This window comes from Grus americana, chromosome 11, assembly GCF_028858705.1.
Source record: "Grus americana isolate bGruAme1 chromosome 11, bGruAme1.mat, whole genome shotgun sequence".
Classification (NCBI taxonomy): Eukaryota; Metazoa; Chordata; class Aves; order Gruiformes; family Gruidae; genus Grus; species Grus americana.
This window is the reverse complement of record NC_072862.1, coordinates 8,308,668-8,335,416: the sequence shown is the minus strand read 5'-3', so window position 1 is coordinate 8,335,416 and position 26,749 is coordinate 8,308,668. Positions and strand designations below refer to the sequence as shown.

The window sequence follows — 26,749 nt, the reverse complement described above, 5'->3', positions numbered from 1 at the left end:
TCGCTGCGTCCAAGCCTTGGCACAACCCACTACTTCATTTTCTATTATTTTTTGCCATTCCTTAGCTTGTTTCATTCCTCATCCCAGTTTTCTCCTGCACATGTGACTGAATCCAATACTGCTCACTGCCCAGTTAGGGAGAGCTGGAATATTGCACTGAGTTATTCGATTTTAAAACTTTGTCACCAGTGGAAAAAAAAATACATTGCATATGGAAGGAAAATAAAAATTAAAACTTCATTGAAAGGAAAAATGATTTTGAACAATTTTCATTTTACTCTTCATGTCTTTAAACTGCCTCAATATTCTAGTAATAATTTTGGGTTGCTTTGACCTGAAAGAATCAAAGTATTTCTTTTCTGACAAGGCTGACAGATGCTTTGACTGATGCTAGCTAAAAATCAGGTCTTTCAGTCTAAGAAATGTTACAACATCATTTGCATACAAACAGGGACCTAGACAAGCACTTGAAAATTTCTTGCACTTGCAAATCCTGACACTTGAGACGAATAAAAGGAATTTTACTCCCTGAGCCCAGCAGACTCTTAGCAATAACGACATTCTCGTCAACATTAGTTTGAAACTCCAAATTATGAAAGTGATACTGGGAGATATTCGCCTTTCTTCCCCTCCCGACACTCTCTTGGCTGTTAACAAGCAAGGAGCATTAAAGGCAGCGATCTCTGGGGCTGCAATAAAGCCTCCGTGGGGAGCGATGCTTGTTTGCTCCAGTTCTCTGTGCATCCAAAATCAACTTCCTCTCTCTGTATCTTTTGCCATAAATGATTACATTCATAAATATGCAAAGATTTTCTTTCTCTGAGCAAAACCCTCCACCGTCACAACTGGGCCAGGTGATGAAGTCAGGCACGCTTACTCCCATCATTGCAAATTCTGAAATAAACTGCTGGAAGCCCAAGTGTCAGGAGAGGAGGCTGCAGAACAGGGCACACACCTCCTGCGGGAGATGCTCTGCCCCGGGGGCTGCCCACCGCTGCTGGGTACCCAGCGTGGGGGGACCTTCCCCCCCTTCCCCCTGCCCTTCCCCTTGCCCTTCCTCTGTCTTCTCTCTTTCCCTTTCCTTTTTTCCTTTTTTCCCCTTTTTTTTCCTTTTTTCCTTTCCCTTCCAGGTTGGGGCCATGCCAGCACCTCTGGAGGGGCCCACCGAGGGACCCCACGCTCACAGACGCTGCCGCGCTGGGGTCTGGCCTCCCCTGGCACATGAAAAATTACCATTTCACCCATGTCTTACCCAAGGACGAGGTTTTAATTTAACTCGTCTGTGGTGGGGGTGTGGAGATGCGGGGGGCGGCACAGGGCAGCATCGCATCTTGCAAATGTGGGGCCAAACCATGAAGATTTTGCGGCAGCTCTGCCTGGGTCCCCTTTCCTCCCCTGTAGCCATGTGAACAGTGTGCAGTGTGATACGCAAATATTTCACTCGGCATTTTTAAACTTTTTTTTTTACAAGAGTCTATGAATTTAGTAAAACTTCCTAAATACTCATAAACTGGTCACCAGCCACATGAGCTGATGAAGGATGGAGCAGGCTGGGGCCGGGGGCGGGGGGGCAGGCAGGGATTTACTGTTTTGAAGAGTCATCACACAAATTATTCAGCAGCCCTAATCTGACCAGCTGTATTTACTGTCGTGGGCCAAGAGCTCCAGAGGCTGCTGCCTCCCAGTGCCGACCAGAAATTTCGCTGTTTTGGCTTTTGGCGGTGAGTCAGGGTGAGACCCGACCAGGCGGGATGAGGCTGGGGGGGGGCGGGGAGCTCATCTGGAAGCATCCAGCCCCAGCAGTGAAAATCTCCATCAGGCCAATCTGTTAATGGCCTTTCCAACAGGCACTCTGTGGAGCTCTTGTGCATTGCGAATGAGCAGTAATAATTACAGAATTGCAGCGTCTCCAGATGTTTTGTATATGTTTCAATCTTCATTTATTTGTTTTCTGTGCCGAGTTACTTGGGATACTGAAAAATGTAAATAATGAATATGTGATGAGCAGCAAGAATGGATCTCTGCCCTGCCTCACTCTTCCAAAAAAGCTAATTAAACCAAGTACCAAAATAAAAACTACTTGAGTCTGCTCCAGCATCAGCCATAAAAGAGTACTCGTGAGCAAATAATTGACAATTAAAGCCTGACTTACAGAACAGAAGAAAAAAAATGTAATCTTGTATACAGCTGAAGCGAGCTCTTTTGAGCAGCGAGGATCTAAGCGAGGGTTGTGCTGATGGGAAAGGAGCTATGGCTGGGGTGGGGGCCCGAGCGTGCTCACACCCAGGTGCCAGCAAAACTGGCTCAAACCCTGAGCCAGAGCCACTGGTTTAAATTAGAACTGTTTTGGCAGCCTCCCTTGTGTGAGGTTTTCGAGTTCCTTGTTGGTAAACACATCACTGTGGTGGAGGTTTGGAGATGGGGAAACTGAGGCACGGAGCACAAGCAGGGGCGGCAGCTGAAGGGATCACTGCGGCTGGGGTGGGAGCAGATTGCTGGGCTGGGTTTGTTAAAAATCAGGGCATGTGCTAATATATACATTGCCTAATATACACATAGCCTGGCTCAGGGCTAGCTTCCTCCTGGGGGTGATGTTGATACGGGCTCTCAGTCCAGAGAACTGCGTATTTGATTGTATGAGTTATATGTGTGTATGTGTGTATATATACACACACATATATACGTGTATGTATGTATATACTGTGATCTGATATGTGCTCTTCAGAGTTTAATGCTTTATTTAGACTGAATTAACTTGTTTCACAGGGCTGTTTGTTTATCCATTTTAATAAATCAGCTCTTTCAGCTAAATCTTGCCTTAAGAGTTGATCATATCCAGAGCCTCTAAGAGAGCAGCAGATATAAATATTTGCTTTTACAACAGGCAGCCTCTCCTGAGAATGCTTTAGCAAATGACTGTGGGTTTGCCTAAAACAGAGAAGCTGGAAATTTGCTGAGTTATTAATAAGAAATGAAAAAGCAGAAAGGTGGAGCTGTAGATCAGGGGCCTTTGGTCACGGAGCTCAGGGACAGCGTGCCATCAGGTGGGTTACGCCTGGGAGCTGGCTTCCTGCTCCTCCCAGGTGAGGATGAAGCTGATGCCGTTACACAGAGGGAGACACATAGCACAAGTGTGCTGATGGACAGAGGCAGCAGACTCAAATAATTTAAACTTTCTAAATTTTTTTTTCCTGCTTGGAGGCCCAGACAGGCATTCTTGGCACTAGAAGTGACTATAAGAGTGTCTTGCTGGCTAACAAATGGGAAAAAAAAAAAAAAAATTTTTTTTTTTGCTTTTTCTTTCAGTATTGTAAAATATTGAAATAGCTGTGGAAAATGAGGCGGCCTTTCCTAAGGGAGATTCAGGCAGGTGCCAGTGGGATTCTCCAAAGCAAAAATACATTTACGGAGAGCCCCCCGGCTGCAGAGCTCCCAGCCTTCAGCTGGCCAGTGTTTGTCTGCAGGCAATTTAAAAAGGAATGGAAAGGTGAGCTCTCACGCTTAGAAAAGCAAAGGGAGCTGATCACACTGTGCTGGTGTAACTCAGAAAATGGATACTGAAAGTGTCGGGGCCGGTGAACTCGTGTGTGGCAATGACAGGGTGGGAAAGGATCGGCTCTCGGCTGCGGATGCTCTGGGTCTCCCGGCGGTGGGCTTGGCAGCACCTCATGGGAGATGGAGAGCTGACACCGGGCTAACAAGACTCCCTCTTCAGAGGCTGAATTAAGATCCAGTTCTTACACGGAAAAAAAAGTAATTATTGTTGGGTACAGTTTATAAATGCACTGGTATTTCAATGTGATGGCTTATAGATGTTTTTGGAAATGGGACCCAGCTCTCTAGTGACTCTCGGACCCTTCGTGTCCTCGGCCACCAATTCCCGTTGTACTCAAACAGGAGCTGAATTCCCAAATAGTTTTAAGGATCTAGGTTGAAAATGTGTTGCATTAAAAAAAAAATAAAAAAGGCATTTAATCTTTAAAATAAAGTCCTCTGAAATTGCTCTGAGCTAATGAGCTTCCCCTGGCCGTGGAGGACGGACATCTAATAGGTGGCAGATAATCTCTGGGAGAATGAGGACAGCCTAGATTTCAAGAATAGCATAATTGTATGCGAATGCAAGGACCAGGGATCTTTTTTTTTTTTTTTAGCCTTAAAGAGCAAATTTCATCAGACAGCATGGCAGCTCCCAGCACAGGGGCCCCGATTAGCTGGGAGCCGGGGAGCAGCGGGGGCAGCAGGGGCAGAGCATTGCCAGGTTTGGTGCTGCTGGCCCCAAGCTGCACAGGCAGGTCTTTTGGGGGCATTAAACTGTGATGCTAAATGCATGCCCATTTCACAGCCTTCATTTAACCATTCTTATTAATTAAACTGCCACCCGATACCGCTGGCTTTAAGCTGCACTTCAGGAGCAACTGCGTTTTCAAACCCAGCGAGCACTTTGGGCTTGTGCGTGCCCCGGCAGCGCAGGCTGCTCGCACTCTCGCCGGCTCCCACGAGTTCGGTGGCGGTCACGTAGCCAGAGCACTTGGGCCATTTGCAAATAGGGGATTATCTGTGTATAACAATTTCCAGATCAGGATGCTTCTGATTATTTCTAACCTCATAGTTCCTATCTCTGTGTCTTTCGCAGAGGATCTGCTCACGTGATTATAATTTATCTGCACGGGTTCAAGGCCGGGTGGCTTTTGCCTTCCCAAAAAACAAGCCTCAATGTGCTGGAAGATTCCCTGCACAGCTCCCGTGGCTTTTGAGCCAACACGCTGCCCACGCAGGGGTGTTTTGGGTGTTGCATGGACCTTACTGAGCCCCCCCAGCCTGCTGGGGAGGGTCGACATGAAGGATGTTGTGCTCCTGCTGCTGCCCACGCTGCGGCCAAGCGTGCAATGTGGATGTTGGCTTTGCAACGGAGGCAATAGGTGCTGAAGGGTTGTGTGTCTGCGTGCTCAGGACCAGTTCATGGAGGCAATGCACGCTCCGAGCTCGATTGCTAAAGGCAGCCGAATCCCCTGTGCCTTGCAGAGCCATGGTCGGCATCGCATGGCTATGCTGGGATGGCCAGGGAACTGCTGAAGCCAGCCCATCCCCTGGGGTCACACCGGGTGGGCCTTGCCAAGGACTTTGTGGGGAAAAAAGGGAAAAAAAAAATATTTTTTTTTTTTATGGACGAAAATTGTGGCAGCAATAGAGCTGATCAGATTTTATTATTTATTTTTTTTTTAAGCAACATTGACAGTGTGCCAGGCTGACGGGCAACACAGCTGTCCAGGGCGCCAGCAAAAAGCTTCCCACTCTCCCGGCCAGAGACCCCAGCACTGTGCCCCGTCCCCCCGCCCAGGAAACCGGACCTGCAGACCCTCATCCTCGGCTTCAGGTGGTGTCACCTGTACTCAGTTCTCGGAGATGTGAAAGAAAATGTCTGTACGTGCCCCCCACTCCCACGGGGTGCTGGCACCCGCACGCAGTGTGCGCAGAGAGGGAAACCAGCGGGGCCAGATGGTGATGGAGCAAAATTTTACAGAGTTGTAGCTCCATCCCTCAAGCTCAGTGGGTTTGTCAGAAATGGTTAATCATACTCCAAATGGGCCAAGAAAAAAAGAATGTGGTTTTTTTTTTTTTTTTTTAAACCATGTGTCTCAAAGTGTATGGGACTTCTGGAGCCCATATGAAAAATAAAAAAAGTTTGGAAGCTGCGTTTGCACTTTTACTGCTGAAATTTGTACCAACTCAGTATTTGCTAGCACTGTCTTACAAAATGTGATCTGAGACTTTTCTGTTGTGCTGGTGGAGCGCCCGGCAGAGGGGAGCATCACCTGAGACACTATTATCTCCCCAATTTGTTGCCCGTCTGTTCTGATTCCGGTGTTGCATCAAAGCTGGGTTGCACATCAGCTGTCTGCAGGGTTGCAGGAATGTCCAGCGAGAACCGGATTTTGAAGAGCCGCTTCTAGCAGCGAGATCGTCCCATGCACGGGGACACCTGGATTTTGGTACAAAATTGCACAGGAAAAGGTGCAGGAATTCTGCTGCAGGGAGTCTTTACAGCATGTTACGTTACCCCTGGGGAGAGGCAGCAGGCAGTTACAGGGGAAAGGCTGGGCATTAGTTTTTTACCGTTTGCCGAGTGATTCAGGCTCCCGCTGTACAAAGAGCAGCTCAGCTGTACCGGAGCTGACAGACAACGTTCATTGTGCTTTTAATCACTGACAATGAATTAAATTGTACATGTTAAATGCCAATTATATAATAACCTGTAGTTATAATGTCATGCTTGTCACTGAAAGCAATACCCCTGCCCGACTTACACAGGTCTGTTTTGGAAAACATGGGAAGATCTGTGGTCTTTCTAAGAAAAAGGCTGTTATTTATAAATTACAGGTTGAAGTCTCCCCCCAGCATAAGCCAAAGGGATTTCAGCTGAGCTGCACTGACTTACACCAGGTGAAGACCTGGCTTTTTTAACACCAAAAAATGGGTGTTAAAACCTGGGGCAGGTGAGTGGTGTGCAGGAGATGCTCATCCGCTGGCTCTCCCTGCCCACTGAAACCACGTCAGGGATGGGGCTCAGCGGGTTCCTGTGCTTTCAGTGGAAGACCAGCTAAATGAAAATCCAGTTTTGTACTCACAATTAAACAACACTCCTTAAGAGCAAAAAAACATACACATGAGACTCTTCCCTTTGGATGAATACTTCCATTTATTCCAACTGGAAAAAACATTTTTCTTAAATATACTTAAGTGTAATTTTTTTTTTTTGTTTTTTTCTTTTTAAAGGAATAATAATTATCACATTGTCCTTTACAAACAACAAAAAAATTCCTAGCAATAGTCTGTGGTATGGAGACATCCATCTTCAAGATTTTCCTGCATCTGCTGCTTTCAGTAGGCAACGGGGTGGCCCCGCAGGTGCCCAGGGGTGCTGGCGCCGGCCCTGCAGCGGGACCCTCCTCCCCGGGGTGCAGGGCAGGGGCCGGCAGCGCGCGGGGCGAGGGCGATGCAGCGGGTTAAACCTCTCAGCCCTCCTGCGGCTCGAAGCCCAGCTTTATCTTAACACCCTCAGGCACTAACCCGCATCTTCGGGTGCCAAGAGCCCCTTTTGTAAACCCGCTCCTTTCCGGGGAGCACCGGGACAACCAGCACGGGCTTACAACGCCCCGGCGCATCCGCCGGCACGCACCGTGATGGCAGTACCCCAATGGTTTAAAGCGTACAGAGCACGAACTCACATCCACCATAACACAATACAGCTGAGCCCTATGGATAGAACACTCCATACGTAGAGTGGGGCTGGCCGAGCTCCGCAGGCAGGGGCTGAGCCCACCCTGGGGACCAGCCCCCCCTCCCCCGGTGACAAGCGGCATCGGAGGGGTGAGGGCGTCTGGCCAGGGCAGGATCAGGCCCGCGGGGAGCAGTTCGCAGTTGTTCTCTTACGTGTTAGGCAGTAGGCGATATTGAGACTTCCACTTGGTAATGAACAGCAGTTAACATAACCCAGGAGACTAGAGCACCATAAGACAAGTCTATATTCAAAACAACGTCATGCTGACATCACACAATTGCACCATTTACACTTTTATTTACTCCAAATAATAGTTCAATGTTTAGTAACTTCAGCGTTCTCTACAGAGGTGTAAAATTCCTTCTCCGGCTTTGGTCATTTACAACATTGCAGACATTTGGTAGTTCTGTTCTTTCCTATTGAATAATAATTAAAAAAAAAAAAGTCCCTTTTGCAGCTGTCAGGATTCCTGTATCTGACTGATGGAGCGTACCTGAAAATCACAGGCGTGAGCAGACTTCAAAATGCCACTGAGGCCTCTTCAAGATTTAATGAATCAGAAAATGTTCTCTTTTTATTTACCAGGAACAAAACAAACGAACAGAAAAAAGGGTTAAAAAAACCCCCCAAAACAGCACTCAAAACAAATGAAAACTCAAACTCTCACTGATATACTTCAGAAATTTGATGATGAAATGGAAAGGGGGGGGTCCAAAGTACTGTTTGGTTAGCTCTGGCTGAAAACAATTCTGAATGTGCATGCATTTTCCCAGTGACTCCTAAGATATAGAAATTCCTCTGATATTACAAAATACAAAAATATTTTCTCCAAACTCTCATTTACATTGCATTTACAACAATCACGGAAATAACTTAGGCTCCCACACTGTCCGAGAGGGACAAATTACCTACCAACATGGCTAATGGAAAACAAAAACGTGGTGGAAAGCAAAAGCTACCGGCAAACTGATGCTGAGAGTCAACAGTGGTAACCAAAACGTACGGACAAACAGAACTCAAAAGGGTGGCAGTATTTGGGAGAAAGAGGAAAAACTACTGGGTAAATATTACAGGCTAAAGTGAACTTTTTTGTTTTTTTTTTTTTTTTTCTCCAAAGTAAGATGTGCAAAATATATTCACCGTGCCCAGGATTATGACTATTTAGAGAAGCCACTCCACAACCTTCTTACAAATCCCTTCTCTTGGGGTCTTTTTTTGTTACAATAAAAGCGCTTACATGACCTAAAACAGTGCAAGTTTGTGAGTTAATTTACATTCTCCCAAGGTGCCTGGCAAGGATGCCATTAGGATATGATACAGTTTTTGCTCTTCTGTCTTTTCCGGCTGTGCAACTGTCCCCTGCCACCCAGCGTGGAAGACTTGGGCATGCTGTACGAGCCGTACTTGTGCAGGAGCTCCTCGCTGGTCACGTACCGGAGGCGAGCGGGTTGGGGAATCGGCTCCCCGAGGAAATAGCCCTCGTTGTCAGACTCCGAAGAGGAGGAGCAGGTCGAGCACCAGTCGTATTCGGCGAAGTAGGGCCCCCATCTCTCGCCCAAGTGGTTCTGCAAGGCGAGATCCGACACCGTCCGGGGACAGTGGCCGTAGATGTCCCTGCGGGGACCCTGCTCCACCGTCTCTCTGCAGCTCCTCTGGTGCATGAACTGGTCGTAGTCTTCCCTGGCTCGCAGCGAGGGTCTCTCCTTCAGCCGGCAGCACTGCTCGCTGGCCAGGTGCAGGGCGTTATCTGACCGGGAGCGTCGAGACCGCCGGGGCCGGTGCGGGCGGTAATGCCGGTCATCGTCCCGGAGGTTAGTTCGCCGTCGCGTGCGCTCGCTCATGGGGGTGTGCCTCGAGCCCTCCTGCGCCCCCAGCTTGCTCCCGGGCACCCCGCTACCGTAATCGAAGCTCTGGTGCATCCGCCCGTGGGACGGCCGCTCTCGGTACCCGAGGGGGCTGGCGAGGTCATGCAGGTTCGGCTCCATGTCCTGGTACTGCTGCACCGACAGCAGGCTGCGGACGGACTCGGCGCTTCGAAATTGCACGGAGGAGTTCAGAGTCCCCATGTTGCTCATCTTCTCTGAGACGTTCATGCCTGAGTCTTTGCTCAGGTCAGGCATTGAGAATCTGGAGAGATGCTCCTGGCGCTTGGCTCCACCGTCTGCAGAGAGGCCTTTGCAGGGAAAGGGGAAAGGAAGGGGGAAAAAAAAAAGAGTTAAGAAGGAGAATTTTCTATCAGCAGAGATGGAGGGAGAAGGCTGCGTTTGGCCCGAGACTTTTGCTTCAAAAAATAACTCGGTGGTTTAGATGCTGTCCTGAGAAGCCCTTCAAGAGGATGATTTTTATTTTTTTTAAAGAGCAGGCAGTTCCTCCTTTGGGGAAATCACACCAATTTAAGGTGTTTTGAGTTGGACTCCAAGTTGCTTTTCACGACTTCCTTCTCCATATGTCTACACTGCCTGCGACTTGATAGGAATAACTACGGATGCCAGTGAGAAATTATGCATCAGAGGTAACCTGAGGCCTCCTGCACGCTGAGATAACTAGGGTGCCGTGATCCGGCACCCACACCTTGTGCAACGACGACATGTTTTGAAGGACTAAATAACGTCGGGGCAGCTGAAAACAGACCCACTGACTACTTCAGGCTTGTCACCACGCTGCACCGCACAAGTCCCCTGAATGACACCCCTGGGGGGGCTGAAGGCGCAGCCTTGGCCTCGTGCACGCAGTCGGGCTTCCCAGGAGGCCAGGAAACACCCAAGCCCCAGAGGGTCTGCCGGAGCTCCCCGTAAGCAGCGGGACGGCAGGAGGGTCAGGCTATCCCTGCAGATATCCAAGGAGCTGCACGTGGGCAGGAGCCAGGACATCAGCTCCAGCTTGATGGGCTGCTCTGCTTGGGAAGGTGGCCCACTGGGTCTCTCTCACGTGCTGGCCAGCCCTGAGCTCCTGCACGGTGCTTTCCTCCAGCCCGCAGCTCCTGCACGGTGCTTTCCTCCTTTCCTTAGCCGGGCAGCAGAGAAGTGGGGTGTCTGCTCAGCACCTGCCCATCAATGAGAAACTCAACGCACCCCACATCGCCCTAGTCCCCGGCCTGTTTTCTGGGTGTTCTCTGACTATTTTCACTATCTCCGTGTTGGCCTGACAACTGGCAGCAGTCAGCACTTGCATTGCAAGCTCAGGACAACGTGTTTCGCAAGCCATTTCAAAGGAAATCCATTTCATCCCAAATCAAATGCAAAGTGTTTGCTTTGGCACTCTTCTCCCCATCCCTCTCCAACAACCTCCCCGTGCAGACCAAATGTGGAGAGCTGTGCACCATCAGCAGGATTTTCAACATGACGCACAGCCCTTATGCAATCACCGAGAATTTATGACTTTGTAAATTAATTTAAAAAAACAACAACCCAGCCCACAATTCAAGAATAAACTTCTTTTTCCCCTTAACAAAAGCTGCTTACATTTCATAGAGAGCTCAGCTCCTTCGGCATCAGCCGCTGCCTGCCAAACCTGAACGAGAACAAGGGCTGCTGTCACTAACCCCGCTTATGAGCCACTTCAGGCTTTCTTTGGACTCAGCCTTAAAAAGATCAACAGATTCTGCAAAGATGGGCAAGGTTTTCCAAATCCTCCCCTCGGTGGCACCAGGGAGAGCTTTAGCACTCAAGCACAAGCCGCTGCTGGGTCTTGCATGAATTGGCTTTGCTCCCCGAGTCCCAGCCGCCGCAGCCATTTCTTTCTGCTCCTTTGCTTTTCTGCTGTTAATGGGGATGTTTCTGGAGTTTATGATTACAGAGGCAGGTAAAGCAAAGGGGATCCCTGAATACCACGAGAAAAGGGAGAGGTTAGGGTAAAAAAAAAAAAAAGTTATAGCCATGCTTTGTTTCAAAAAGGACACACTTTTCAAGCCAGCTTCATGCTTTTTTTTTTCCTAAGCCAGGCTGATCTCGAGTGAGCTAACCCAACCCTGCTGACCACCCTTTGGAAAGAGCCCCGCACGGGCTCGCCGTCCCCTCCGAGGACCTGCCCTCCTGTGCTCCCTGCTCCCGTCACGGGAGCGAGTGATTCCCAGCACACACCACCTCCCCGCTGGAGCCCTGATCTTGCCCTTTGATCCCAGCGATGCTGTTTGCCACATCAGGCTCTGCTCCCCGTGTCCCTCCTCTGCCACCGCGGAGGAGTCCAGCAGCTGCCCAGGAGGGAGAAGCAACTCAGTGCTATGTGCAGAGACCTCCTGAAAAGCCAGAATAACAGTGGGATTGCCAGCGGAACTGATCCAAACGTGAACGTTGACAGCCGAACGTGGCCTTAATCAGATCTGTCAGACAATAGCTGACGCCGAAGAAAGTGAGCCCTCGGTGACATTTATGCAACCCTTCGTTAAGAGAACGAGCGCAATAAGAACGAGCAATGGCAGCGCTGTGCAGGAATACAGCTCCAAACGCTGCGGTGTCAGCAGACTGATTTTGGCAGCATCATTTGAAAGGGGTCGTGGGGGCGAGGCGGTGCAGAGCCGGTCGCATCGGACAGCACCCTCTGCCACAGCCACCTCTCTCCTCCAGTCCTGTACCCAGCAAGAATAAAAATGAGCATCTGGGGAGAGGCTCCTGGAAAGGCAGAGCCAGTGCTTCACAGGTTTAGTTTATGCAGGATGGGGGTCTCCAGCCCCTTGCGCACAGCTCCAGCAGACACCCGATTGCTTTGTCTTTTCCTCTTCAAAGCGTTGGCCAGCACAGAGGGAAGCAGTTTCAGACAAGGAACCTGCGATACACGTACGGCTCATGCTCGGAGCACAAGGTTTAATCAGTAATTATTAGGTCCAGGGGATGTTTCTGGCTGTTCATCCAGACGGTCTGATTATAATTAAGCACACACATTTTAAGATCTTGAATCACTGGGAAAACGTGGATTGCAAGAGGAATCCGGCACGGAGCACGTACACCACCGTCGCCAGCACATGGAGCTCTGGGTGTGATGGAGCCCGTGCTCAGGAGACTGCAGCAAAGCCAGCCTGAGCCCTAAACCAGCTTCATTTTTCCATACAACAGAGTGGGAAATGCTCCTTGCTGAGGGCCAAATGCATCTTCCCAGGCAGATTTGGCAGGCTGCAAAAAAAAAGGGCCTTTTTTTGGGAGCCACACTAGCAAGTGACCCAGCAAGCAGTGAGGCCAGGGAATTCTTTTTTTTATCTGCTCATGGTCGCAGCGACGGGTTTCTTCCACTCAGTCAGGAGCAAGGCTGTGCTTTTACAGCATCCCTGCAGACACCGAGAGCTCCGCACAGCTCTTACGGTGCCCAGAGCAGGTACCAGGTCAAGGGCGCGACTTCTAACCGACACAAAACACAAAGGTACCTCCAGGCTTAACTTTTACGTTTACACCAATGCAAGGTGTAAGGCATCATGAGTGGGGGTTGGGCCCAGATTAGTCTTTCAAAGCTTGCAAAATGATCCTGCCCCTCTCTACAGAGCCACAAAGCCTCAGCAAGGCATAGCAGGAGCAAGCCAGGAGCACTCCAGCCTGACTGCAGCAAGTTCAGAGGACAGCAATAACCATTTGTTTAAAAAATTTCATCTAGAAAACATGACCTAGGAATAAATTTTGAAAGAGCAGGGGTTGTTTAGTCTAGAGAAGAAAAGGCCGAAGGGGATATAATAACAGCCTTCAAACATGGAAAAAAAATGCTTGCGAAGAGGAAAGGAATACATTATCCTCCAGGTCTGCCGAACTCCCGCAAGGAAAATTTCAGCTTAGAGAAGAAGAAAACTCTTCCTGTGCAATCACAGCAGAAGATGGCCGGGGCAGGCTCTGGCACCGGAGGGTTTCCTGGGCACCCAAAGGCAGCAGATGCCCGGGCACAGGCAGGGTGGCTCCGGGTCTCCAGCCCCGCACTGCCCTGGACGGGGCGAAGGTGGCACCGAGCCTCCTCTCCTGCGGTCACTGGCCATTTCAGAGCTACGCCATCGAGGCGCAGTCTTCTTGAATTACCAGTATTCATTTGCTGCAGCTCCCCCTTAATGGAGTGTTTCATCCGGGAACACAAGTGATAACCCGAGCGAGCCCCAACCTGGAAGAAAGAACACGCGAGGGGAGATCCCACCAGGCAGCAGGGATTTTTCCTAACCAGGAAACCTGCGAATCTGTTTCCTGAGGCCATCCAAGGGAGCGGGAGCCCTGCTCCGACCTACGGTGCGAGATGGTTTGTTACCACATCACCGACCCTTTCCAAGGGTGCAAAACCCAGGGGTGACACGCTGCCTCTACCAGCTTTTCCTCCTGCAAAATGATGCTCTGAGACACCGAGCGCATCCGTCAGTGGCTGCCCCAGAGGCTCCAGCACTGGAAGAGGAGAGATGGCACCTGCTGCTCCCAGCGCGGTCCGGCGGCTGCCCCATGGCCAGATTGGAGCCAGCACCACGGTGCACGTGGACGCAGCAGGTTATTTTGCTGCCGTTCTCCACTGCATGGGGCTGCCAGGCTCAATATTTCACCCTGGAGCCATGGAAACACACGCCTTTCGGATGAGCACAAGTGAAAGCTGTAGCTCATCTGCGGGCGTTCGATATAAAACTCGAGCTGGCTACAGCGCCGGGAACACAAAGCACGTTTCTGGTTAGCATTAAGGTTTGCTAAGAACATGCTGTACGATCCCCTCTGAAGTCCTTCCCCACCCATATTAAGAACTATGTTTATCCCATAAAACATTGCCAAGGGAAATAACAACTGAATAAGCAAAGCAACGGCACAAAGATATTCCTCGTGAGCATCACCTCTACAACCTTGCCACAACAAAGCACTCAGAGGTGCTTAAATCCCACTGTACGCTTTGCTAAACCGGGGCTGCAAGTTGCATTAATTATGAATTATTAAACCACTCAGCAAATGACAGCAGAGGGGCCACAGAGAGCACGTACGCTGGGTGTGAGCCTGGGAATGAAGCCCCCCCATGATGGGAAGCAGCTCCCAGCCCCCATTAAATGAAACTCCCCACGAAGCTGGGCTAACCCGGGGTGAGGCTCTGCCGCAGGCAGCATCCCACTGCAGAGACAGCATCGTCTGCTTCACCCCGGCGGGGGAATGCAGAACGCCCTCACTTAGGATATTGCAAACAAACAGGGCTATGCTGACGCTTGCTTCTTGCCTTTACATTTATCATAGTGTACACATATACCTGTGCATCGCAGTCCTCACCACCTGAAACCCATACACGTGCCTGCCTGCACCAAATCTCTGCGCCCAGCCGGCCAGTGTTTAAGTGCAGCTATAGAGGCACAGGAGGGGACGGTGCAGCATGTCTCGTGGCCGGTCCCCCATGTCAGAGTGTCTTCTCCCCCATAGCACCGGGCAGGCACATCCCCACCACCCCTGAAATAGGGTTTATTTCAAGTTCAACCCTGAGAACTAAAAAGGAACTTAAGGAGAAACAGCCTGCTCAGGGCTTTGTTTATAGCTCAGCCTTGTCTCCCTTCTGAGCGACCTCGGGGTGTGCAGAAATAAAGCAGAACCCTTATATAACTGGAAATCATGGAAAGTAAACAATTCAGGGGAAAGCAGAGCGCTTGTCAAGCGGGTCGCGGTGCCGACAGCCTCCCACGGCGTCCCCCGTGTGCCATCCCAAACACGTCAGGGTGTATTTCCCACCCGATCAGTCCCTCTGTCCGGCTCGCTGAAAGAAGTCTCCTGTGCTCTCCCCAGACAAGGCAGGATGGCCAACGGGCCAGGATGGGGATGATGCGCTATCGCTTCCCCTGACGTCATCTCCTTCCAGAAGTCCATTCTGGCCCTCCCTCTGCTTTGGTCGTTACCCCGCATGTTTTGGCACGTCCACGTGTGACACTGAAGGGGTGAGGGGGAGAAGAAACATTTCTGCCAGTTTCATAATGTTTTGGCATTGGCCCTTTGGGAAGGAAAACCTCTGTCTTCACATCTTGGGTTTTGAAATGACCTGGCTTGGATTGGAGAATGTTATACCTGAGACTCAAAATTGCAAGAAATCCCCCCAGGGAGCCCATCTTCTGACTTGAAAGCAGTTTTACACTGCCTGTGTCTGGGGGAGAGGATGGGAGGAGCATGCTGGAGAGCTGGGAGCCTCCTTTTTCTTAGAAAAAGTCATTAACAGCCAATGTGTCATTTTCTGGCTTGTGTAACTCAGCTGAAGCACCCGGGGCAGCCCCCCGCTCCAGCCCAGGGGGAGAGGAGCACCACGGGATGCTGTGCCACTGAGGACACGGGAATGGGGACCAGCCCCCACACCCCGCTCACTCTGAGCCCCTCACTGCCATCCCTGAGGGTGTTCAGGAGCTGCTCCAAGCCCTTGGTGCAGGAGAGGCTGGGCCATTGAATGCTTCTTTGGCAAATACGCCCTGGCTCTGAGAAAGAGGGGTTTTCCTTTTCCCCCTCGAGCTTTCAGCCGCTCCTCAGGCAGAGGAAGAAGAGGGGCCTGGAGACAACTGATGCCATCAGGTCACTCTGCAACTCAGACGCACAGCGATCAGCGCTGACCCATGTGCACGTTCATACGGTTTTTTTCTCTCTGCTTTCTGGGTATATCACAGTTGGTTTTTAGTCCTGGAAAAACAAGCTACCTGGGGCCTCTGGGCATCTCGTGACAGGAGAAACACGTGCCATACATGTAAAATCACATTCCGCCCTGTAATGGCACCAGTTTGGCATCTTTTTTTCCTGGATTTATGCCTGTGACAGATGACGCTGTTACCCTCACCTAAACTCATTTTCTCAAGGAGAAATACCTAAAATCTATTTCTCCTTTTGCATAGGACAGTGTCACAGTTCAACGTGACTTCTACCTCCAAAGCACTCCTGCTCTCTGCAAGCTGCGCACAGAGACCGTGCCCAGAGAACAACATTTAGCCCGCAGGTACTTTCTTAAGTGGGCTATTTGACCAGCTGGCATTTTGTGGAAATGACTGCTTGGAATCAGTAGAGATCAGCTCTTGATTTCTAATTTCAGCTGCTAGGCACATACACTGCCTGCAAAACCTTTTTAGAGGGCGATGCGAACACAAGCAGAGCAAGGCAGAGCGCAGGCACTGGGAGCAGGGCTGTGATGGACCAAGTATCTTCTGGGAAGTGATTAACCTCTGGTAGGATCAGGCTCCTCCTCATGAGAGAAGCTTCCTGGACAAACTCCATCTTAGCATCATCCGGATTGCTTAATGAAGGGAGTTATAGGGTAAACATTGCTACAGCATCCGCTGTTTTGTATTGTTGCTAATGCCATAAAAAAAAAAAAAAAGGCAAAAGCAGCCAAAGGAAGTAAAATACAAAAGATAATATAAAATCAGCAAAATATGAGCTCTCTCTTGGAAAATGTGCTGGGAAATATTTTTTGTTCCTTGCCTCTCCATCTAATGGCCATGTCGGGCAGGAGGAAGACCCAGTCTCCAAGAAGCTGTAGTGGATCAGAGTCTGTCGTAGCCTTCAGCTGATGGCAGAAAAAGGATTTTCAAACAGAAACGTGGAAGGAAAGGAGAGGTGCCCTCCACCAGCAGGAAACTCTGCCCTTTGCCAGTGGACGTGTTTAAATCACATCAGCATTTGTGGCAATTACACAAGCACAAACCAGAGGACAGCAGAGACACTCCCATTTAATTCAAACCCCGAAACAAAGCACAAGGAGGGTCACAGCTGCCTCTGCAACTCCAGTGTCTGCTGGTGCACCACTACCCACGGTGACACAGCAGAGACAATTAAGCACTTTAAGGGCAAATGCCCAGGATTAACACGGTGTCACACCTCTTTACTAACCCACGGGGAACTGGCTTTAAAGCGATTAAGTAGAGCCTGGTTGGAAAGGTGAAAACCTGGGGTCTTGCAGGAGACTTGGAGTCATGAAGATCTTGACCCACTCAGTGGGTGACCCCCAATCTGGCACTGAATACATTTTATAGGGACAACATCTGTTCACAGGAGGTGGCCTTCTGGCCAGAGGACAGGGACTACTGCTGCACGCCCTGTGTATTATCTGCTAATTAGTAGTTAAGTTGTAATAGAAACATCACAGCAAAATCTGCTGCCAGGGAGGGACCAGCTTTTAACATGCGCGCTGCAGGTCAGGGACTGTTTGCCCTTCAGCTCCTTATAAAAAAAGAACGTTTTCAGTGATGCCATAAAATGTTAGATGGATGCAGGGTGAATTATTTCACTTTATAAGGTGGAGCAACTGTGCAGCATCAGTAGCTCAAAGGGCCCTTGTACCTGGATGCCTGGGATTTTTCTGCAAAGCAGAGCTGGGGTGTGCAGGGCGCAGAGCATGGGGTGAGTGGGACCCCTGGGATGCACTGGTGGGGAGCTTCATGGGCGTGTTTGCTGGGCAACCTGCTCTCCCTGCTCTGGCAGACCTCAGCCAGGTCACTGAATCTCCCTGTCCTCAAAACGCTGCCAATTAAATGGCATGATAAATGTGTCCTCCTTAATTGCACACACAGCCCTGGGGGAGCTGCCTGTTACTGCCGCAGTGCCCCCAGCTTGTGCTGAGCCAGGTCCCAGAGCAAAGAAAATTATTAGTATCTTACACTAATAAAAATGTTATCACCTCACTCTGCAGAGGAACTGCTTAAATTCGATGCAAGCCCCATCATGCTGAGCATCTGCTCCAGAAAGCAGGGAAGCAGCGCGTCGTTAAGGCAGGCACTGCCCATAAGGAAATTCATACTTTGGCTACATACGGAGGATGGATGCCTTTGGAAGTTCTCCCTCCCAGCATTGTGAAAAAGGGTTTCTAAAATGAAAGACAGAATGATTTTCACTCTAACATAAAGGCCTTGCCACGTTTCTCGTCTCTTGACCTGTATCCCAAATAACTTGTTAAACTTCAGCTCCAAAGCACGCAACAACCACTTCAGACTTCAGGGTTTGCTCATCTGAACTGGATGTTGCTCAAGACTCTTTGTACTGACGGGGTTTTACACAATACAAGTTTTCAGGAACATGAGTGGCTTTGGAAACACGGGGCTTTGCTTTGGAGAATCCTGTTTCAAAGAGCAATTCCCAACTCCCTCGCCATTTCACATCTATTTTTCCTCTGTGTATATCTGAGGCTGTTTGAGCAAACCCCTCTCCAGCTCATTAGCTTCTCCTCTCCCCTTCTGCTTTACCACTCGCTGGTTAGGGTGATCCTGGCTGAACACAGAGATCATTTCACAGCTTGGCACCGGGCTGGCAACTTCCCTAAACAAACACGCTGAAACGCAGGAGCGGGGCAAGGAGGCACGGGTGTAGCAGAGCAAACCTGTCTGTCCAGGGCAGAGGCACAGAGCTCGGCTTCATCAGAGCTCAGCTCTCTGGGGGCCCGGCGATGCTCGCCGGCACATCCCCACCACCCGGTGCCAGCATCCTGTGGGAGACCCTCGGGAGCGGGTACCAAACACCTCGCAGGCTGCTCACTGCTGGTGACAGCAAGACAGACGGACTACTTTTGCAGGGAGCAGGTCCAGGACCTGTCCAAGTCCAAGCAATGCTTGGCTGGAATGGAAAAAAGCTGAAGAGAGGTGAAGAAAAAGGCAGGCAGTGTCTCTGGCAAGCAAACCAGGCTCAATATTTTCCTTTCAGAGAAGTCTTCTGCTGAGGGACTTGGAAGCAAGCAATAGCTGTGCCAGACGAGCACGGCCATCTGATAACGCAAACTACAGCAGGCTGCAGAAGGACAGCGTGCGCAGGGGGCTGAGCCTGCCCAGCGCCGGGCTGCAGACCAGACCCCCGCCACAGACGCGTCTGTGCACACACACCCATCCCCGCAGTCGCAAAATGAAACCCAAACACTTTTGGGGTGAGAAGGCTGAGAAATATCACCCTGAGATGTGCGCACGAGAAACGGGCTCAGCCTGGTGGAACAAGCATCTCGCCTGGCTGTTCCCTGCAGTTTCCATCAGAGGATCGGGGAAGAGGAGAACAAGAGCCAGGCGTAGAGGGGGGGAATTTCTTTTAACGAGTCATGCACTCGAGGACTGCCTAACATGCAAAAGGGGTTAACTGGGCCTATTTCAAAGCATTTAAAAATATTTTTAGCCCCCAAGGGCAGCTGAGAGCAGTTCTTCAAGTGCTGAAGGCTGGAATCTGCCTCTGTGTTAGCAGCTGGCCTTGATTTCCCCCCTCTCTTCACAAAAGGGAGGATTAAAGAGCTTGAAAACATTTGTTTTGAGCTACACAGAACGGCCAGCCATCTATAAAGCCCTGCATTTGGTAAACAAGCAAGCAAAGTGAGAGGGGGCCACCAGGCACACCGGGGCCGGGCAGGCAAACCCCTGGCCCTGAGCGGTGGTCCCCAAGCTGCCGGTCACCCCTGTAACGGGAAGACACCCGCTGTGGCACTGAGCTTGAGCACAAGGGACCCCGTCACATAGAGGAGGTCCTGGAGTGGCCACAGGGTGACAGGAGCAGCGGTGACGTACCTGTCGCGTTGGAGAGTGCGAGGGACTCCATGGAGCCACGGGGAGTCTGCTCGGTGGGCGTCAGGTCCTCTGTGAACTTGAGGGCATTGATGGGGTGCCGGGTGCGGCACTGCGGCGTCGGCATCCCGCCTTCCTCCTCCTCTTCGTACTTGGGGACTTTCAGACTTCCCCTGGTCTCGGGAAAGCTCTGGTTGGACATGTCGCTGTAGCTCTCCTGCGAGCGAAGCCTCCCCGAGTAGTAGTCCTCTCTGCAGTCCTGGATGAAGCTGCCGCCGTGGCCCTTCATCGCCAGCGAGGAGCTCCTCTTTGGGTTGCTGAAATGTTTTGCCCATAAATCCGGCTGCGAGCCCGGGACCTGGCCGGGGTTATAGGAGGTCCTTATGTTGCACTGGCTGAGAAGCTGCAAAGGGCTTTGGGACTGACTTTGCTCCATTTTGCTCCCGTAGTGATAGAGCTCGTCCCTGCTCCTCCACACGTGCTCCCTGTTGAGGCTCGGCGTCTGGCTGGCCAGGCTCAGCAAATCCATCTGCAGCGAGAGCGGGTCCACGTCGGTGGAGAGGCGGTTGGAGGTGACCTGCAGCTGGTTGCATGGGCTGCGTGCCCCCTCCTCGCCCTTCCCCTTGTTCTTGCCGATCTTGGCGCTGCGGCGGGACTCCTTGGCTCGCGCGCTCTGGAAAGCTGAGTCGGAGGAGTCGGAGCCATTGGGGTCGTCGCCGACGCTGCAGGCCCTGGAGCAGAAGATCTGCCCCTGCTTGGGCAGGAAGGGCCGTCCCAGCAGGGACTTCTTGCACTGCGCGCAGCAGAAGCAGGTCTCGGTGGCGTGCCAGTGCTGGCCGTCGTACGTCATCTGGCCCTGGTCGATACCTTGAGGGGGAACACGCACAGCATCAGAGTCAGCCCGCGTACATCACTTTGTGCTGCACTTAACTCATGCATCCCCTACGAGTGACAGGCACCCAGGCTTGCTCTCGAAAGCACTTCAGCAGGGTTTCTCCGACACATGAAGTTAAGCCCATTTCTAATTCCTTGCAGGCTGCAGGCCTTTGCTCGTGAGTTACTCAACGTCGGGAAAGGCAGCAGGACCAAGCCTTGAGCTATTTCGTATTAAATGGGGATATTTCCAATCATAAAGCAAAGGAATGCAAGAAGTTCTCCGTAAAGTCCTTGAAGTCAAAGCAATAATATGCTGCCTACTTAAAAACCCAAAAAGGTTCCAACTGAACCATAATGAGGAATTTGTGCTGCCTTGGTTAAGTATGGAACAGAGCAGATGACATCCCTGTCCCTCGCTGCTACAGCAGCCCCATCCTAACTTCATTTTGGCTACTGGGGCTCCTTCTCCAAAAGGGAGCAGAAAGAGCCGGTCCCAGGGATCTGAGTGCACCCCCTTGCCTCGTACCCAGCCACATTTCCCAGGTTACCCCTTGGGTTAGGTAAAGGAATTGATGCAGAGAGCCTGCGCCCCGCCAGCGAAACCCCGGGGCTGCTCACAGCCACCGGCCAGAGCTGCTGCAGCACGTGCCCGGTGCATGTGCAGCGCTCTCGGTCAGAGCCGTGAGCAAAGCCCCCGAGGTTTCAATTATAACATTTATTCGCCTGTTTAAGCTGCCATTCATGGCAAAAGCTCCTGTTATCTAAGAAACTGCCGCGCATGGCACGGGCTGGCTGGCATGGCACGGCGCCGCACCGCACATGTGCCCTGCAGGTGCTTGCACACCCGCCGCAGCCGTGTTGCTGGGGGGGCTGAATGCTGCCCGATAATTTTCAAATGAAGAGTACATTAACGGTCCGTTTTATTCCAAGCTACGTTTGCCTCAGTGCAATTGTTTTTTTTTTTTTCCTTCCCTTATAATGAGCAAAATGTTTTTATATATAGACTGGAGTGCTACGCTTGTGGACAAAAGTGAGACAAGACAGTGGGTGGGATTTTATCAGCTCCTTTTCCAATGCCCCAAAGCCATCTCGCAGAGGAAGGAGCACAGCCTCCTCACTCGAAGCCTTGGATACCCAACCCAAGCCTTACAAGTCTTAAGTCCCTCCTTTGCTAGAAATGTGCAGACGTGCACCAAAACAGGCATTTTTGCCCCAAAAACCTGACAGTCAGCAGGCTCCAGCCGGCCGGCCGGGAGGACAGCAGATGGGGGAAGCAGGAGAGAAGGGAGCATGCGAGAAGCGTTAACAGCTGCTTCGTCACCGCTCCACAGCTGAGCTTTTGGGAAGGATGTGCTGCAGGTCACAGCAAACACATCCTCCCAAGTGCTTCGCTGAAGCCCTGAGCCTTCCCCCCTGTGCCATCTGGCCGCTGCGCGAGAGCAAAATGGTTTGTTTTTTCTTTTTCTTCTTTCCCTGCAGTGTATGAATTATTTGAACACGTGAGCTCACCTCCACGGACAAAGAAAGGGCTGCCTGCACGCCTGCGAGCTAATGCTCAGCCAAGTGGCAAACAGGATCGGGGAGAGCAGCGAGGTGGCTTCCCAGCCCGCCTGGTTTATCACCCCCCAAGTGCTGGGGGGACAGCTGACCCCCAGAATAAAGTACCTTTCAATCACTGTTCCAGAAACATAGATTGACTCTGATGTGTTATTTCTTTCTGTCTGAGAACATCTATCTGCGTGTTGATTAAAAAAGGCAAACAGAAACAATAATGATGCCTAATGAACAAGCATCTTTCCTCATTAACTCATGCAATCCTTTGGCTGGGAAAAATCCGAGAGTCAGGCTGTTTACAGGAAAATGAGATTTAAAGGGAAAAAAATGTGCATTCTATTAGGCCCAAGAAAGCTTTCCCTAGTAGCAACAGCTCCTGAGATTGCTCTCTGATCGTCCTCCCCTCTCTGACCACAAAAAGGGATAAGCAGTGGCTTAACCAAACAAATTACCGTGCTAGCTCCTTGGCGAGATGCGAGAGGGGCACGAGCCTCTTTGGATGCTGCAGGGCTGGTGCACAACCCCAGCTGCAGGCAGTCCTGCCCGCAGCCCCAGGTCGCTGTCAAAGACCTAACGCAACAGCTCTTGTTGCCAGAAACCACCTTCCAAGCAGAGGTCTGCCCTGCTCCCCTCCCGGCACCACGCTCCCCCGAGCCGAGCGCAGGGGCGCTTACCAATGTGCTGGGCACAGGTGTCGCAGTACTCGGCGTAGAGGGACTCGAAGCAGCTGCAGCAGTAGGGCCTGCCATCCTTCATGATGTACCTCTGCCCCCCCAGCACCGTCTCGCATTCAAAGCAGCAGAAGTGCTTCATGTGCCAGTGCCGCCCTTCGGCCTCGGTGCATTCGTCGGCAAAAATGATCTGGAGGGGTGGGGAAACACAAACGTGGGCTTTTTGGTCAGAAAGGGGACCTGGGACGTGGGCACCAACCTTTGTGTCTCCCGCCCGCGCACAGCGGCTGTTCCCCTTTGCTCATACAACTTCCAAATTTCACAGCGAACCCTCCCATCCTGCACAGGAAAGTCCCGCGGCTTGCCTTGCGGCAGGGGCACCCATCACTTCTTAAGGAAATCCATTAAAATGCAAATACCTGAGGATCGTGTCAGTGCACAGACTCCAAAGCGTTAAGGCAGAGCTCGCAAGCACATCCATCAGCAGGAGGGGTCGATCAGGGTAATAAACATGCTTATATACAACCTATCGATCTGGTGGACTTTTGAAGAACAGCGCAGCCACTTACTAAAACACATTTACTCGTCTCTGAAACAGGGACCTGAGTACAAAGGATGAGCGAAAACACAAGAAGTGGCAGCTCTCGGGAGGGGCGAGAAGGTGGAGCTACCTGGCTCCTCACCATTGCCTCTACCCCACCTGCATGCTTATAAAGATGATCACAGTCACCATAGCAGTGGGGAAACTGAGGCACGGAGCGTTGTTAAGAGTGGGTTGGTGAAACAGCCACCTAAAATGGTTCCAGCAGACGCTTTCTTGCTGTCTCTGCTTCCCATCCCCGTGCCATCTCCACTCCCAGAGCCAAGCTGGGGGAGCAAGCAGTGGGCCAGCTCTGCTCCCTGGCTCTCTGCCCTGGCACAGGTCACAACAAAAGCTTTTCCCCTGCGGTTCCTCTTACCCCTCAGTTACTCTTTCTCGCAATCAGTGCCGGATGTTTCAGGGAAGAAGTGCGTGTTAAAGAGGGAGCTGAATTAAAGACTTGTATGAGAATTTGCAAGGATAAGAAGTACATGAAAAAAAATTTACGCAGCCTAAGCCACAAGGAAATAGGGCCAGTCGAATGGTTAGGAGTTGTTTTTTTACTGGTAACGTTACAAATTTAATTGGATACATACGTCAATGTTCTTTATATTTGAAGTGCGTATAGCCTTGGATATTTACTATTACACACTTGCATAGATGGGACATGGCATTTTATAGTACATATGGTTTTCCACACTATGGTTTTCATAACTTTAAAAGCCAGAACAATTTCCTTCACCAGCCTTTTAAACAGAGATTGACACTTTAGAAATGCTCAGAGGCGACTCTGCATGGTTTTCTATATTTGTTTTGTATTCCATTTGTTCAGCTTCCTATAGCCCGTTGATCTCCTCACTTAAAGCCTGTTTCAGCTCGGCGGGCACTCAAACACTACTGTCTTGTAGGAAACACGGCACTCATCCCACCAGAGGCTTCTTCTGGGGAGACAGAGGAGCAGGGAGGACCACCATGCACAGCTGGGCTAAAATCACACAGCACAGGGGGTGTGCTGGTACTGGAAACGCTCATGGAAAGCCCCCCCAGTTCCCTGCGTGGTGACAAGGACCTCTCCAGAACAGTCCTAGGCAGACTGCAACTAAAAATCCCTGAGATGCTAACCTGCAACCCCAGGAAAAGCTTGCATGAAGCCTTGGCAAAGCCAAACCATCGTATTTTGTGTGCACGCCTCCATGCAGAGGCCAGGGCGGATGGAGGGGAAATACCCTCCAGCTGGCAAGGGGAACCCTCTCGCGCCATCCCCGCGGGCAGCATCCGTGGCGAGCTGGCTCTTACCTCATCGCACGCCGCGCAGCGGGGCTTGAGGCACTCGGCGTGGTGCCTGCCGCAGTAGATCTTCCCGTCTTGGTAGAAGTAGATCAGGTCGACCAGCAGCTCGTTGCAGACGCTGCAGATGAAGCAGGGAGGGTGCCAGCAAACGCCGTGTCCCGCTCGCGAGGCGAAGACAGCCATGTCCCCCCCGTTGATCTGGCCGCCGCACTGTCAGAAAAGCTGGTGTTTAACGGGGGGCAGGCGAGCCCGCTGCCGCCCATCGCCAGCCAGCTGCTTTTGCAACCACGGCAGAGAAGGTGCTAATTCACAGCTCCTTTCTGGTATCTCTTAATCTCTTTTCACCCCCGTTTTACAGCCAAGATATCAACAGCTTCCCCCCCCCTGCAGCCCCGCACAAGGCCAGGAGCCGAAGCGACTGCTCCACATCAAATATCGCGGGGTGCTCTTGGCACGTACCCCAGTGGACCCCAGTGCTTGTAGCTGGCGCGGAACATGGGGCAGGTGCTGCTCCTGCGAGCTTCGCTTAACTTTGGTGATTAAAAAGCCGTCCCGCTCGTGCCAGTTCATCAGCTGCTACCCACCTGCTCGCAGATGGCTCCCGTCATGGTTACGGGGAATGGCCGGACATTGCCTCTCCCTAAATTTTCCCTCTTCCTTTGGTTGCTGAAGAGTTTGAGCTCCCTCTTCTCCTCCTCATCCAATGAATTGCAATAGCGGACCTAAAAACCACAAGCGATGCTCGGTGTTACGGGTGTCCCTGGCTCACCAGCCAGCGAGCCACGGACCCGTGGGCTCTGCAAACCTCTGCAAGGGGGTTACGCAAATGGACTCCGTCCTTGGCTTGGGAGGCTGGAGAAATGCAGCTGTCTGGGCTTCAGTCAGCCCAGGGGCTGGCCAAAATTTCAAGAAGTAGAGATGAGAAGAAAAGGCAGGAGGAGGGTTGCTCTTCGGGTGGTAGGTTTGTAGGAAAGTCTTAAAAGTTGGGTCCTCTGAGTCTTACCCAGACCCAGCAATCAGACTGATGGTCTTTCTGCATTCTCCTTAGGGCAGAGGTCTTACAGCAGTTTCAAAACGTTTTATTGGCGTTCCAGGAGCGCAGCCTGTTTTCCCTGTGTAAATGACGGAGTTCAAGCTATTTGGGAACTCCAGCTATACTTCCAGCGTAGGGTCAAGTTTGCACATATGCAAAACCTCTGTGTCGGAAGGTAATAAGGTAATAAGTAAAATAAAAGGATACAAACAATGAATGATGCAATTTCCCCGAAGCTTATAAAACTCTGAGGTTTTCCTGGCTATTTTCATCCTGCAGGCTTAGCTCTTGGCTGGTTGCATCTCAACGGAGAACATGACTGAAGAGCCAAGGTGGCCACGTGTAGCACCAGTGCCCAACCCAGTCTCCGTTACGTGGGAGAGAAGGCTCACGGAGCCGAGCAGGATCATTCACGTGAGCAACCAACACACCTCGAATTTTCAAAACTGAGCACGAGGGGGAACGGATGCAAAATCTGCCAGTTTGCAGCAAATACATCCAGGCTCGTGCCTCCAGCTTGCAAGAGCACGGGCTGCAGCAGCAGCGTTCGTGTGTATTTATTGCTATGTTCTCCGGCCGTCGGAGGCTGCGGGTTTTTCAGCGGCTGCCAGAGAAGGCAGGCGGGCAGGTTGGGACCCGAGGGGGCACGGGAAGAAGCCCCTGCCCGGTGCCTGGAGCTCCCCCGGTGCTGGCAGCACCGCACTGTGCCCGTGGCACCCAGCCACGCGCAGGCAAACTTGTTAAAATCTGACCTAGATCAAACAAGTTACCTGCACGTATTTTCCAGAGCGGCTTCTTCAGAAAGCAGCACGAAAATAATTTTTTTTGTTTACACAGGGAAATTTTGTGGGTTACCAGAAGCCAGCGTTCTCACTGGCAAGAACGGGACGCCAAAGACCGGACCCTTTTTGCTGCCTCACATCTTTCTTGTGAGACGTAGGAAGGTTTATTTGCTCTGACTGGTCTTGACTCAACCTCCGGCTTGCCAGGCTCTCCCAGCTCGCGAGGCTCAGCCCGAGCGAAACCCCTGCTCGGCACACGCACTCCCACTCCCGAGGTG

At 51.2% G+C, this 26,749-nt stretch overlaps 1 protein-coding gene across 5 annotated transcripts in view; it reads right to left on the bottom strand.

Annotated features, from left to right (window-relative positions):
* Positions 1 to 6,681: 6,681 nt before the first annotated feature.
* PRICKLE2 (prickle planar cell polarity protein 2) overlaps positions 6,682 to 26,749 on the bottom strand; it is a 106,529-nt gene continuing 86,461 nt past the window's right edge. For all 5 annotated transcript variants that reach the window (XM_054838123.1, XM_054838128.1, XM_054838124.1 and 2 more), the window contains 5 exons: positions 25,241 to 25,378; positions 24,663 to 24,866; positions 22,790 to 22,976; positions 19,689 to 20,552; positions 6,682 to 9,452 (listed from right to left, as the gene is read on the bottom strand). In XM_054838123.1, the coding sequence (XP_054694098.1) occupies positions 8,584 to 9,452; positions 19,689 to 20,552; positions 22,790 to 22,976; positions 24,663 to 24,866; positions 25,241 to 25,378 (2,262 nt within the window). In that variant the 3' untranslated portion in view covers positions 6,682 to 8,583. The remainder of the gene's footprint in view (positions 9,453 to 19,688; positions 20,553 to 22,789; positions 22,977 to 24,662; positions 24,867 to 25,240; positions 25,379 to 26,749) is intronic.